We start from the raw sequence: 13,298 nt of genomic DNA on the forward strand, positions 1-13,298 counted from the left end.
ATGTCCGACCCCATGGACTATACAGTGCATGGAATTCTCCAGACCAGAATACTGGAATGGGTAGCCTTTCCCTTCTCTAGGGGATCTTCCCAACCCAGGGATCGAACCCAGGTCTCCCGCATTGCAGGCGGATTCTTTACCAGTTGAGCCACAAGGGAAGCCCAAAGTTATAATAAGGTACAATATTAATTGTATCAGATGTAGTGGAAAACCCTCCTGGCTGATGTCCACTTAATCATGGGCATCATCAACCACTGAAGTTTCTGTATAAAGCATGCTGACTAATGCCCAAGGCACTCTGTGTGCTCTTGTCTAATCCACTTAGATACTCTAGTGTTGTCTGACACTGTCGGTATCGGTGTGATTGTTCCCAAACCAGGTTATATGCCAGTTTCAGAACTACATAATAAATTAAACCAGTGATATGTGAGTAGAAAGGAAAAGTTGTTGTTTCTTTTTAAATGGAATTGTATACTTTGGAGAATATGCTATTGAATTAAGTCTAGATAAGCAACTGTAAAATAGGGTGAATACTGTAAAAATCTAGACTAATTCTGTATTTGGATTGTTTGCCAAGTGCCTTTAAATTCTTGTACCACCATAATGAAACCAAAAGTGGAAATAATTAGATGATATCATTATGGATGTGGCTTGTGTAAGAAAGACATTCAACATTAGAACACTCCAATCAGTCTGCTCGTACTCTAAAAGGAAAAAATTTCTTTCAGAATTTTGTATATTCCAGGCAAAAAACTCAGCCAAAATCCTTATCCTTCCTTAGTGCTCAGACCTCTTAAAAATCAGAGGAAGACTCTGGATCTTCTTCCCAGACGGGATAAATGTGAAGATCTGGGGTACAGTTCAGGGTGTTTGTGAACCTACCCAAAGCCTCTCCATGGGCCGGAGGAAGGGCCCTGGCCTTGGTGCTTACTCCTCACCCACTTCTGTCTCCAGTTGAGGAACCGGATGACTTCCCAGTGTTGATTCTAATATTTTCTTAGTAGATGCAGCATTCATTTCTTTGTTTATAAATCATTTTGTGAAATTTTCTCTGCACAGAATGTAGTAAATTAGTTACCTTTTACAACTAGTTTTTCAATTATGATTTGTAGGCGTGACTAGGACTTTCTCTCGCGTGCACATGAATTGATATTTGTGAGCTGAAAATTGTTTAGGACACCAGTGGACTACGCAGCTCCCACTGGGGTTGTAAAGAACGCCTGTTTCTTCTGTAGCTACAGGAAATCGGTAGGAGGTACTTTTACCTTAAACCTTATAACGTGTTATATACTATGCTAGAAATTATACAGAACTTGGGTACAGTTTCATTTAAATTTTGTATCTAGTATAAAGTGATCTTTAGCTGCCATGATGTCACACAGAAACTGGAAATGCCATCTATCTCTGTACCTCCTGGCCGGCTGCGCTTAAGTCATCCCTGATAGATATGGACATTTCTGTTTTTAAAGATTTCCAGTGAAGAGATTATATAGCTTTACTTGGCAAGTGTTTGAAGTGTAATACCACCGTGAAACTTTCTGGAAAGTTTTATTTTATGTATATCCTAAATCACTAATGATGTAGGGAATTCTCAATTATGTTCCCTAATGAAGAGACATTTTCTCATAGATAATACAGAGTCAGATCATCCTCCTGGGTCTTTCCTTTATCCCTGCAGTGAAATATCCTGACAGAGAAATAAGGAGTTGCAAAGTACTGACAGGCAGGCTCTAGGAAGGTCTCAAGGGACAGAGCTAGTGAAATCACTTTTCTCCCCAACCTTTAATACCTTCTAAAATTTCATTCAGGAGTGAAACTTAAAGGAAGTGCTTAACTTAAAAGTTACCTTTTCTTGGGTTCTTCAAGTCCTTTGGAGAAAGTAGCAGACTATAAGTACATTTTTTTTAATCTTTATCTAAAATACGTTTTCTAATTGCTAAGTTCCCTATGAAAATTTAGCCATAAATCTGCAAATATTTATTAAATCCCTATGTGTAAAGTCCTTAGGCATATACAGTAGAAACTAAAAACAATCCCCTTTTTACAGTTTCCATTGTAATTGGGGGCATGCGCGTATGTGTGTACTTGTATACGCATATACACATATATAAACCACCCATTAGAATTACAATAGGCAATTGCTAAATGTCTTCTACATAAGATAAGTATGAACACATTGCTGTGAGAAGAGAACCGTCTGGATTAGAGTGAACCAGGAAGGAGACATGGAAAGAAGTGGAGCAATGGTGGAATCTTAAAGAGTAGGCAGGACTTTCATGGAAAATCCACAAAAGAGGATATAGAAAATGACATGAACATGAGCTTAGAGATGGCACACATGTGTTTTGTTGGCCAGACAGTGAGAACTGAAGTGGAAGGTTCCTATTGAAGAGAAGATTGGAAAGATAAAGTACACAAAGTTTTGGAAGAATCTGAATGTCCATCTCAGAAATTTTGACTGTTTTGTCCAGTAACAGAGAGCCACTGGAAGTTACTGCTCAAGGAAGCAAATTATTGAAGTGGTGCTTTAGAAGGAGAAGTAGCCAGTGGTGGGCACATTAGGGAAAAGTACACTGTTAATTGAGCACCACTGTATGCACCGATGGGTGCTTTGCATACAGTTTTTCACCTGATACTGAGAACCCAAGCAGTTGGCAGCTGCAGTAAATCTAAAAATTAAGTTATAAGAACTTGTTGTGATGGTCACACTGAATAGAAATGAACAATAGATGCAAGAAATCCTACTGCACAGAAGAATCTGTTTAGGGCCGAACTAGATGTTGCATTCAAGAGAAAGCGAGAGATAGAACCAACTTTACAGTTTTTAACCTAAGCAGTGATGTTGTCAGTATAAGGACTGAGTAGGAAGATGAAAAATAGGTTGTATCTCAGCACTGAGAGAGAAAGTAGATTGGCAGGGTAGTGCAAAAAGTTTGATGTTAGTCATGTTAAATTTGAGTGTAGGACTGAAGCTTTAGGGAAGAAATCAGAAGTAAAAATATAATTTGTCAGGTTTCCAGGTAAGTATCTATGCTCTTTAAAATACCCCTTACACACACAAACATGCTCTTTTATTTAGTCATCTAACCAACATTTAGCAGTTGCCTGCCGTGGTGCACAGTACAGGGGAGAGGCTAAGAGCACAGGCTGGAACCAAAGGGCCTGGTTTTCCAATCCTGACTCTCAGCTGACTAGCTGTGTGACTCCAGGCAAGTTACTTAAATTGATTTGTAAATGCCTCTGCCTCTAAATCGTCTTGTGTGTAAAAAGGGGATCTCACAGGGTTATTATGAAAGCTAGAGAAGTTAGTTTATATAAAGCACTTAGAGTTCAGTTCAGTCGCTCAGTTATGTCCAACTCTTTGCAACCCCGTGGACTGCAGCACGCCAGGCCTCCCTGTCTGTCTCCAATTCCTGGAGTTTACTCCAACTCATGTCCATTGAGTCGGTGATGGCATCCAGCCATCTCATTCTGTTATCCCCTTCTCCTCCCACCTTCAGTCTTTCCCAGGATCAGGGTCTTTTCAAATGAGTCAGTTTTTTGCATCAGGTGACCAGAGTACTGGAGTTTCAGCTTCAACATCAGTCCTTCCAATGAATATTCAGGACTGATTTCCTTTAGGATGGACTGCTTGGATCTCCCTGCAGTCCAAGGGACTCTCAAGAGTCTTCTCCAACACCACAGTTCAAAAGCATCAATTCTTCGTCACTCAGCTTTCTTTATAATCCAACTCTCACATCCATACGTGACTACTGGAAAAACCATAGCCTTGACTAGATGGACCTTTGTTGGCAAAGTAATGACTCTGCTTTTGAATATGCTGTCTAGGTTGGTCATAACTTTTCTTCCAAGGAGTAAACATCTTTTAATTTTGTGGCTGCAGTCACCATCTGCAGTGATTTTTAAGCCCAAAAAAATAAAGTCAGCCCCTGTTTCCATTGTTTCCCCATCTATTTGCCATGAAGTGATGGGACTGGATGCCATGATCTTAGTTTTCTGAATGTTAAGCTTTAAGCCAACTTTTTCACTCTCCCCTTTCACTTTCTTCAAGAGGCTCTTTAGTTCTTCACTTTCTGCCATCAGGGTGGTGTCATCTGCATATCTGAGGTTATTGATATTTCTCCCAGCAATCTTGTGGGAGCTTGTGGATTCCAATCTTGTGGATTCCAGCTTGTGCTTCATCCATCCCAGCGTTTCTCATGATGTACTCTGCATGTAAGTTAAATAAGCAGGGTGACAGTATACAGCCTTGACGTACTGCTTTCCTGATTTGGAACCAGTCTGTTGTTCCATGTCCGGTTCTAACTGTTGCTTCCTATAGGTTTCTCAAGAGGCAGGTCAGGTGTCTGGTATTCCCATCTCTTTCAGAATTTTCCAGTTTGTTGTGATCCACAAAGTCAAAGGCTTTGGCATAGTCAATAAAGCAGAACTAGATGTTTTTCTGGAACTCTCTTGCTTTTTCAGTGATCCCTCAGATGTTGGCGATTTGATCTCTGATTTCTCTAAGTCACAGATTAAAAAAATTCCTCAACAGTTTCCAGAGAACTAGTATTTTATTTTTATTTGACTAAGCTACTTAAAATTAGTCTCTTTAATATTTGAGATTGAAAAAATAAACTTTAGAAACAGAAAAAAGGCATCTATTGCCTTTTCTAAATCCAGCTTAAACATCTGGAGGTTCAAGGTTCACATTTTGTTGAAGCCTGGCTTGGAGAATTTTCAGCATTACTTTACTAGTGTGTGAGATGAGTGCAGTTGTACAGTAGTTTGAATATGCTGTCTAGGTTGGTCATAACTTTTCTTCCAAGGAGTAAACATCTTTTAATTTTGTGGCTGAAAAGTTATGACCAACCTAGACAGCATATTCAAAAGCAGCATATTCAAAATGCCATTCTTTGGCATTGCCTCTCTTTGGCACTAGAATGAAAACTGACCTTTTTAGTTTAGCGTATTTAGAGTAGCACTGTGCAACGTTGCTTCAGTCATGTCTGACTCTGCGACCTGTGGACTGAAGCCTGCCAGGCTCCTCTATCCATTAGATTCTCCAGGCAAGAATACTGGAGTGCGTTGTCATGCCCTCCTACAGGGGACCTTTGCAACCCAGGGATCGAACCCATGTCTGTTATATCTCCTGCATTGGCAGGCGGGTTTTTATCACTAGCACCACCACACAGAGTAAGCACTAGGGGAACGTTTGCTATTATTACTACCATTACCATTATCTCCACTTTCTTGGTGGAGAGCAGTGTTGCTCACTGTCCAGTGAGGGTGACTGCTTGATACACAATAGAACAGACATTTTCACAGATGGAAAAGTAACTTAAAGTTAATAATCTGTTCAAGATGGAGGGGATATATGTGTGTGTATGGCTGATTCATGTTGTTATATGGCAGAAACTAACACAACATTGTAAAGCAGTTGTCCTCCAATTAAAAATAAATGCATTTTTTTAAAGTTAATAATTTGTATCATTGTGATCCTAAATTTTGTGTGAAATTATTACTAATAGTAATTATTAGAAATTATTTGTATTATTCAAATAAATTGTCATGGGTAAGCAAATAGCATAGGTATCAAATCATGCAGTAGGTGTTATCTGAAAAGGTATAGACTGAGTGTTGGCAACTTTATAAATACGATCACTGTATCATCTTCCTCTCCACAGTACTCAGAGGTTATTTCTCCTTAGCACTAGTGTGCATACCTTTTAATTACATTCAGCCCAGAAGGCTGGCCACATTAGTCATTTTGCTTTTCTTTGTTATGGTGAGGAGTAATAGTAATTTAACCCATGCCTCTTACATCTAACCTGCATTGGCAGGTGGATTCTTTACCCCTAGTGCCACCTGGGAATCCTGTAAGCCACACAAGATACTTTAAGCACAGCAGTTTATCCTACCCTATTGTCATATGTGTGCATGAATGCTCAGTCATGTCTGACTCTTTGCAACCCCCTGGACTGTAGCCCGCCAGGCTCCTCTCTCTATGAAAATTTCTAGGCAAGAATACTGGAACAGGTTGCCGTTTCCTCCTTCAAGGACCTTCCAGGGATCAAACCAGCGTCTCCTGTGTCTCCTGCCTTGGCAGGTGGACTCTTTACCACTAGCACCACCTGGTATTGTTACCACCAAAATTAGCTCAGGTGAAACAATTGAATTTGTCTGTCACGCACTCAGTGACCAGTACTCAAGCTCCTCGTTGTCAGTGGCCTGACCTGTACTGATGAAGCCACTGAGTAGGAGTGAACGTTTCCCATTCATCCGCAAGTTCTGTTATGACACCATCCATGTTGACTACCACCCATAAGGAGTGTTCAGTAGATATTTGTGAAGTTGATTTGTGGACATTTTTTGTTCTATCCTATGTATTTATAACAAATAGCTTGCTGATTTTAACAACTATCCATTCAAATATAGGACACTTACAGGACTTACCAGGTTTTTAGGCTCACTTTGAAAAAAAATCAAAGCTGATAACTGGAAGTGTTGATCTACTGACTTATTTTAGAAGCAGAAGGTCAGAGGATAAAAACCAGTCCTGAATGAACTATTTAATACTATTTAATACTCAGAGATTAATTTGATCTGTAAAAGTTATTTTAAAGTCTCCATTGTATCTGCTTCTAACCTGGGACTTTTGAGATTATCTTTGGCCAAAGGGAATATAATGCTTATATGTTGAACAGCAACAAAAAAAGATGACACTTATGTGCATAATTCTGTCTAATAAAGCATAAAGGATATGAATGCATAAGATAAAGCAAATAACAACCAAAACTTATATTTTAATCCTGAATATACTAAGCTGAAATGGTGTTTGGAGTGATTAACATTACCTTAAATTTCCAAGAATTGAGCCTCTCTAAGAAGTGCTATATATGAACATTAAAAACAACAAATACTGTATGTTTAATATGAATATACTTTTATTTTAATGCCAAATAATATCAGTGATATAAAGGGTACTTTGGCACTTTCGAAATATGTGAGGGGAGGTTTGATTTTTTTATTGTGGTAAAATATACCTAATATAAAATGGACAATTTTAACCTTTATTTAAATTGTAAATTTACTGTCTCAATCGATTTTAAGTGAACAGTTCAGTAGTGTTAAGTGTATTCTCGCTGTTGTCCTTGCACACAAGATATTTTTTGTTTAGAACATGAACATGTACCTCACTAATAAAGATTCCATTTTGTTAGGTTTTTGAACAGCTATATTAATGGTTTTCTCTTCTCTTCTTTTTCCTCTCTCTTGATTAATAGGAGTGAGCTGAGTCGACAGAAACTTCATACCCAAGAGCTGCTTTCTCAGCTGGAAATGGCAAATGAAAAGGTAGTTGAGGTAAGATAATGGCCCTCCTGGGAAGCGCACACTATAGAATCTTACCTGAGCCAAGTCCAAATTAATTCTCTACTTGGAAATGACCATGCGGATGTGAGTATTTCTTGCAGAAATCATACATAGCACTAAAAGTCCACACATAATATAATGCGAATAAAAGCTTTGGAAGTCAGTGATTCATCATATTTAAATGACAAAGACAGAGCTCCTATTTCAGTTTCACCATATAGCTTGTGCTGTTTCAGAAGTGTTAGGATCCTCTTTATTTCTGTGCATGTCTAAGATTTTTTTTTTTTTAACCCAGTTCCACTAATTTTGTTTTAATCCATCAGAAAAGACATGTAGGAAATACTTTTGCCTACTGGAATATATGAAAGCATTCCTTTACATTAATGCTTTAGAACTAAAGTTAACAAGGGTTTATTGTTGTTTTCGTTGAAGAAAAAGGGTTAAACAATTTCTAGATTATGATTAGAACTTTCTAGAACTCTACTTCTTTATTTGATGTTTTAATTTCTAACATATTTCTTGGAATTTCATTAACAGGCTGTATGGCCCACTAGCTCTCTATGGCTTTCCGTAGGAGCCATAGTGAAGTCATTGCTCTTCAGTCTTATAGCATTATAAACTGACATGAGAAATTTAGAAAACAATTAGACCATAGCCATTAAAATACTCTTTGATGTAGCTCCCCCTTCCAGGAATCTGTCCTAAGGAAATAATTTAAAATATGAAAAAAATTTTAAAGGAAAATATTCAACACAGTAATGTTAATTTTTTTGGAAGATCAAAAGCAACTCAAATGATCAGTTAGAAAAAGAACAGTTGCATATATTATGATTTATCTAATCTGGATTCTGCTTTCACCATTATGGTAGCAGCACAGAAATATGTACCTTATATATCATCTGATTGTAACTATGAAAATGATTACTATAGAGGATGGCAGTTTTTCCTCAGGTTTTCTCTAATGTTAATGATGTGCCTCTTAAATTTAAGGCTACATATTTAAACATCTTGGTAAATTGGAGCAGCTAATAGAGTTCTCTTCATACAATTTAATTTTGCTTTTGGGCACAATAAGAAGTAGAATAAGCACATTTTAACAGGATACTGTTATTTCAGTATTTTGTATTACTAGGCATGACATTCACTCTTACCACTTGTATGTTAGGACACAGGAACTATCTAGTTCAAAAAAACTATATAATAATTCTGTGTGTGCACAGACTTTTTTTTTTTTTAGGCTAGTAGTTAAGCGTGGAAAAGGCTAATACATCTTTTAATTGATAGATTGCTTGCACTTGTCTGCATTACACCGTGTTGTGACAGACTGACAGTCACGATGCCTGTGTAGTTGCCTGAGGCTGCTCTAACAGAGAAAGAGAGGCTGGGGTGACTCAGTCAGCAGGTACGGGCTGTCTCTCAGTTCTGGAAGCTGGCAGTCCAGACTCAGGAGACAGCAGCTCTGGTTCCTTCCGACTTCCCCGGGAGAGAGTCTGTTCAGGCCTCTCCCCTCACTTCCAGTAGCCTTAGGCACTCCTTGTCTTGCGGATGGTGTCTTCCTATGTTCTTCCCTTTGTACGTGTCGATCTCTATGTCCGAATTTCCCCTTCTTATGAAGACACCAGTCACATTGGTTTAGAACCCACCCTAATGACCTCATCTTAACTTAGTCATCAACAAAGAACCTACTCCAAGTAAGGTCTCATCCATAGCCGAGGGGAAAAGGGCTTCAACGCAACCCTTAGTAGTGCCTTAATAACTCCACTGACCCTGATACCCTCTGACATGCAGATGTATTGGGAAACTTGGAAAAGATTTCTTCTTTTATTACTGTTGTTTGTTGTTGTTTTAGTCACTAAATTGTGCCTGACCCTCCAGGCTCCTCTGTCCATGGGGTGTTCTAGGCAAGAATACTGGAGTGGGTTGGTATTTTCTTCTCCAGAGGATCTTCCTGACCCGGGGATTAAACCCATGTCTCCTGCATTGCAGGAGAGCCGGTGGCTCAGACGGTAAAGCGTCTGCCTGCAGTGCGGGAGACCCAGGTTTGATTCCTGGGTCGAGAAGATCCCCTGGAGAAGGCAATGGCACCCCATTCCAGCACTCTTGCCTGGAAAATCCCATGGACGGAGGAGCCTGACAGGCTACAGTCCATGGGGTCACCAAGAGTGGGACACGACTGAGCGACTTCACTTTCACTTTCTCCTTCATTGCAGGCAGTTTCTTTACCACTGAGCCACCAGGGAAGCCCCACCTTCTCTTTTTTAAATAATGCTTTCAGCATATAAATCATTTAAGATAAGTCTCAATAGTGCAAATGTTACTTGCTCAGTCGTGTCTGACTCTTTGTGACCCCATTGACTGTAGCCCACCAGGCTCCTCTGTCCATAGGATTCTCTAGGCTAAATACTGGAGTGGGTTGCCATTCCCTTCTCCAAGGGATCTTCCTGACCCAGGGATCAAACCTGGATCTCCTGCACTGCAGGCAGATTCTTTACTGCTGAGCCACCAGGGAAGCCCTAACTAAGATAAGTCTAATTCTGTAAAAATCAGGATTTCTGGAATGAGTATTTTCTGCTCCTTGACTTTAATAATGTGTGCACGATGTCACCACTTCCCTGGAAGCTCTGCGAGCACAGTGGTTCGAGCGCCCCAGCCAACAGTGTATGCATCACCTGAGAACCTGACAAAAAGCGCAGAGTGTCAGACTGAGCCCGCCCCTCGTGACACACTGCTTTGAGGCCCAGGTCTGTGCTCTCACACTCACAGGTGACAGCAGAGCAGTTTTCTAGCATCTCATACTGAACGTCCTCGTCTTCAGGTTCACTTTGCTTCGGATTTAATTCACTTCCTTTGGTGGTTTGTGACAGCGGTGGGTGGTGGTGGGGGTGGGGAAGACACCAATTTAGTCATAATGTAAAACCAGCTTTGAACTTTGGCGTTCATAACTTGAAAAATATGAATTTGGATATATATTGTCATTACATTTTGTAAGTGATAAAATAATGTTCAGATTTTTCATTGATAATTCCATGAAACACCTCCATGCCACGTACAGATTTCTAACTTGTCTTATATTTCCCCTTAATAGAATGAAAAGTTAATTCTAGAGCACCAGGAAAAATCCAACAGACTTCAGAGGCGACTGAGTGAAGCGGAGCAGAGAGCTGCTTCGGCCTCCCAGCAGGTAGGAAGCATCCTCATTATGCCTGGATGATGAGAGTCTGAGTAAGTCACAGATTAAAAACATTCCTCAACAGTTTCCAGAAAACTAGCATTTTATTTTTATTTGACTAAGCTACTTAAAATTAGTCTGTTTAATATTTGAGATTGAAAAAGTAAACTTTAGAAACAGAAATAAACATCACCTGAGTCTAGAACTGCACTGTCCAACATGGATAGATGTAGCCACTAGCCGCTGTTTACATTTAAGTCAGCTAAATTGAAATCCTCACACTATCAGATTTCACGTGCTCAAAAGCTGCATGAAGCCGTGACTGTCATATTGGCCAGCATCAAATAGAACAGCTCCACAGTCTTCACAGTGAGCACTGCTCTAGAATTATGTTCTGCCTAAAACTAGGCAGGTATTCACGGAGAGATTTGAAAGTGAATCACATTGCTTTGAATATAGTGTTCCAAATTGCACTAACTGTTTTTATTGCAGTTTTTAAATGGAAAAAAATTACCTAGCTTATAGGTTTAACTTCATTTAATGGACATTTGTATGTGACCATATAAATCTCAAATACCACATAAAAGTTGTCCAATGGGAAATAGAGTAGAAAATGCAGAACATCCATGAAATAATAAGGGGCAGTTACTCATAATGCTCACATATCATATAAATGAAATGGGCCATTTGTTCTAAAGTAGGAGCAAATAGTCTCTCCTGTTAGGAACGAAATGAGAGGAGTTTAGTGATTATAAAGATAGGCTGGAAACAGATAGTTTAGACAGAAACAAACCAAGTGTATTATTATATTTGGTTATAAATTTACTGTTTCGATCAAAATTAACATTATTCTTGGATATTATTAGTCTAATAATTAACATTATTCTTGGATAATTTCATATATAGTAAAGCAATTAACTCTAAATACTCACAGAATTCAGTTTGTGATATTTATAGATTTTTTTGTTAACCTGCTTCTGGTATGAGCATGGTGTGGCTCTCAAAATCCAATCATAACTTGCCCTTCTGTTACCTTTCCTTCTTAAAAGTAATTATAGTTTTATCAGGTACGTTTAATTTCTTATGAAATTATGGACTGATGGATGAGATAATTATTTAAGAATTCATTTATTCATTTAGATTATAAGGTTACAGGAGCCAACATGTTCAGGGCAGTATCTTGAGTGGAGGTATTTTGGTGTCTGGCAAATAACCTTGTACCATTAATTAGCCATGTGTCCTTGGGCAGTTTCAACATCTCTAAGCCTCAGTCTGTTCATGTTTAGGATAATAACACCTCCCTGATAGAGTTATTGAAAGATCAAAGGAGTTAACACATATAAAGCTCTTAGCATGGTCATTAAGTGGTAAATAGGTAATTAGATACATAGAAATTAAATTTCTACCTCACAGTCTTTAAAGCTTCAAGTTGATCTTTTTTAAGGACCGTGGTAAAGAAAGTGAAAGTTGCTCAGTCTTGTCCGACTCTTTGCAACCGCATGGACTACACAGTCCATGGCAGGCCAGAATACTGGAGTGTGTAGCTGTTCCCTTCTCCAGGGGATCTTCCCAACCCAGGGATCAAACCCAGGTTTCCTGCATTACAGGCAGATTTTTTACCAGCTGAGCCACAAGGGAAGCCCTGTGGTAAAGAAAATGCCTACTTAAAATCAGCTCCCTGGAGTTGGATAGTAACAAGAGTCCAGGTACAGAACCTTGATGATATAATCCAGTTGGCATCTACTCCCATCCCCTTCCCAACAGCATTAAACCTCAACAGTCCACAGTATTTCTCCTGTTATTTAAACTCTCCAATGGCAGAGATTCTCCTAATCTCTTTGTGAACCTTTTTTAAAATGTTTTGTCAGTAACTGCCTTACAGACTTTTCTTTAAATTTTTTGTTCCTGCCATTCTGTTCTCATTTGAAGACAGAAAGTAATCATTGACTATTTTCCCTAAACACAAAGAGGAATTTATTCCCTGGGGTTAGTTTTTTGTTGTTGTTGTTTTCTATTTTAAAAGTATTCAACTCAAACTTTGTTTCTAAGACATATATTCAGTTTAAAAAAATTTTTCTCTTTGCCTGCTCTGAATCCTTTCTAACTTTCCCATATTCTTCCAGAAATTGGGAACTGCTATTAGAAATACTATCCTGCTAAGGGCTTGATATTCAGTAAAGTAAAGGGGTTAAAAGATTATTGTTGTCTCTCTCATGCTGTCTTTACTCAGGCCGTCTAGCATCTCCTCATCGGCTCAGCACAGACCCTGCGCTGTAGTCATTGAGTCATGCTCGGAACGTGCTATTGTGATCAGCGTTTTCTGTAGGGCCTTCCTCCGTCTTGGGACAATGGTATAGATGGTTAGATATTCTGAGTGCGTCACTCTAAGCTACTGAATGCCGCGTGGTGTTCTTTTCACTGTATGGGATTTTTTAAAACCAGTGTGGTGACACAAAACCTAGAAACGATGAAAATAAATTAATGTGACTATGTAAGATTTCAGATTTCTGCGTAAAAAAGTAACGTCAGTGACAAACTGAGAAAAATAGTTGCAGTGTGTAATGAAAGGCTCCCGTTCTAAGCAGAGTGGCTAATCAACAGCAACTGAAAAGAAGGGCCGCAGTGGAGCAGAGCGCACAGAAGATAAAAGACAGATGGAATAAAGTGGACTTCAGTAGGGGGAAAGGAGAGCTGTGTATAGTACTTTATCATTCTTCAAAAAAAGTGAAGCAGTAATGTGCACATATTCTCATGTAGGATACTTGAAGAAGTTTGT

General features: G+C 39.0%; 1 protein-coding gene across 15 annotated transcripts in view; it reads left to right on the forward strand.

The window, feature by feature from the left end:
* The window catches only part of SCLT1 (sodium channel and clathrin linker 1), a 239,554-nt gene that overhangs the window by 210,630 nt on the left and 15,626 nt on the right, over positions 1 to 13,298 (forward strand). For 14 of the 15 annotated variants that reach the window (XR_015144274.1, XR_015144271.1, XR_015144273.1 and 11 more), the window contains 2 exons: positions 7,266 to 7,344; positions 10,439 to 10,534. Coding sequence is in view for 10 of the 15 variants with exons in the window: in XM_086346748.1 (XP_086202874.1) it covers positions 7,266 to 7,344; positions 10,439 to 10,534 (175 nt within the window). In the remaining 5 variants the exon portion in view is untranslated. Of the gene's footprint in view, positions 1 to 7,265; positions 7,345 to 10,438; positions 10,535 to 13,298 lie in introns of those variants that run through there. The other variant, XR_015144270.1, reaches the window with a different exon arrangement.

The sequence above is a fragment of the Bos grunniens genome, chromosome 17 (genome assembly GCF_055505025.1).
Source record: "Bos grunniens cultivar Pamir isolate PY7600 chromosome 17, Bosgru_T2T1.0, whole genome shotgun sequence".
Classification (NCBI taxonomy): domain Eukaryota; kingdom Metazoa; phylum Chordata; class Mammalia; order Artiodactyla; family Bovidae; genus Bos; species Bos grunniens.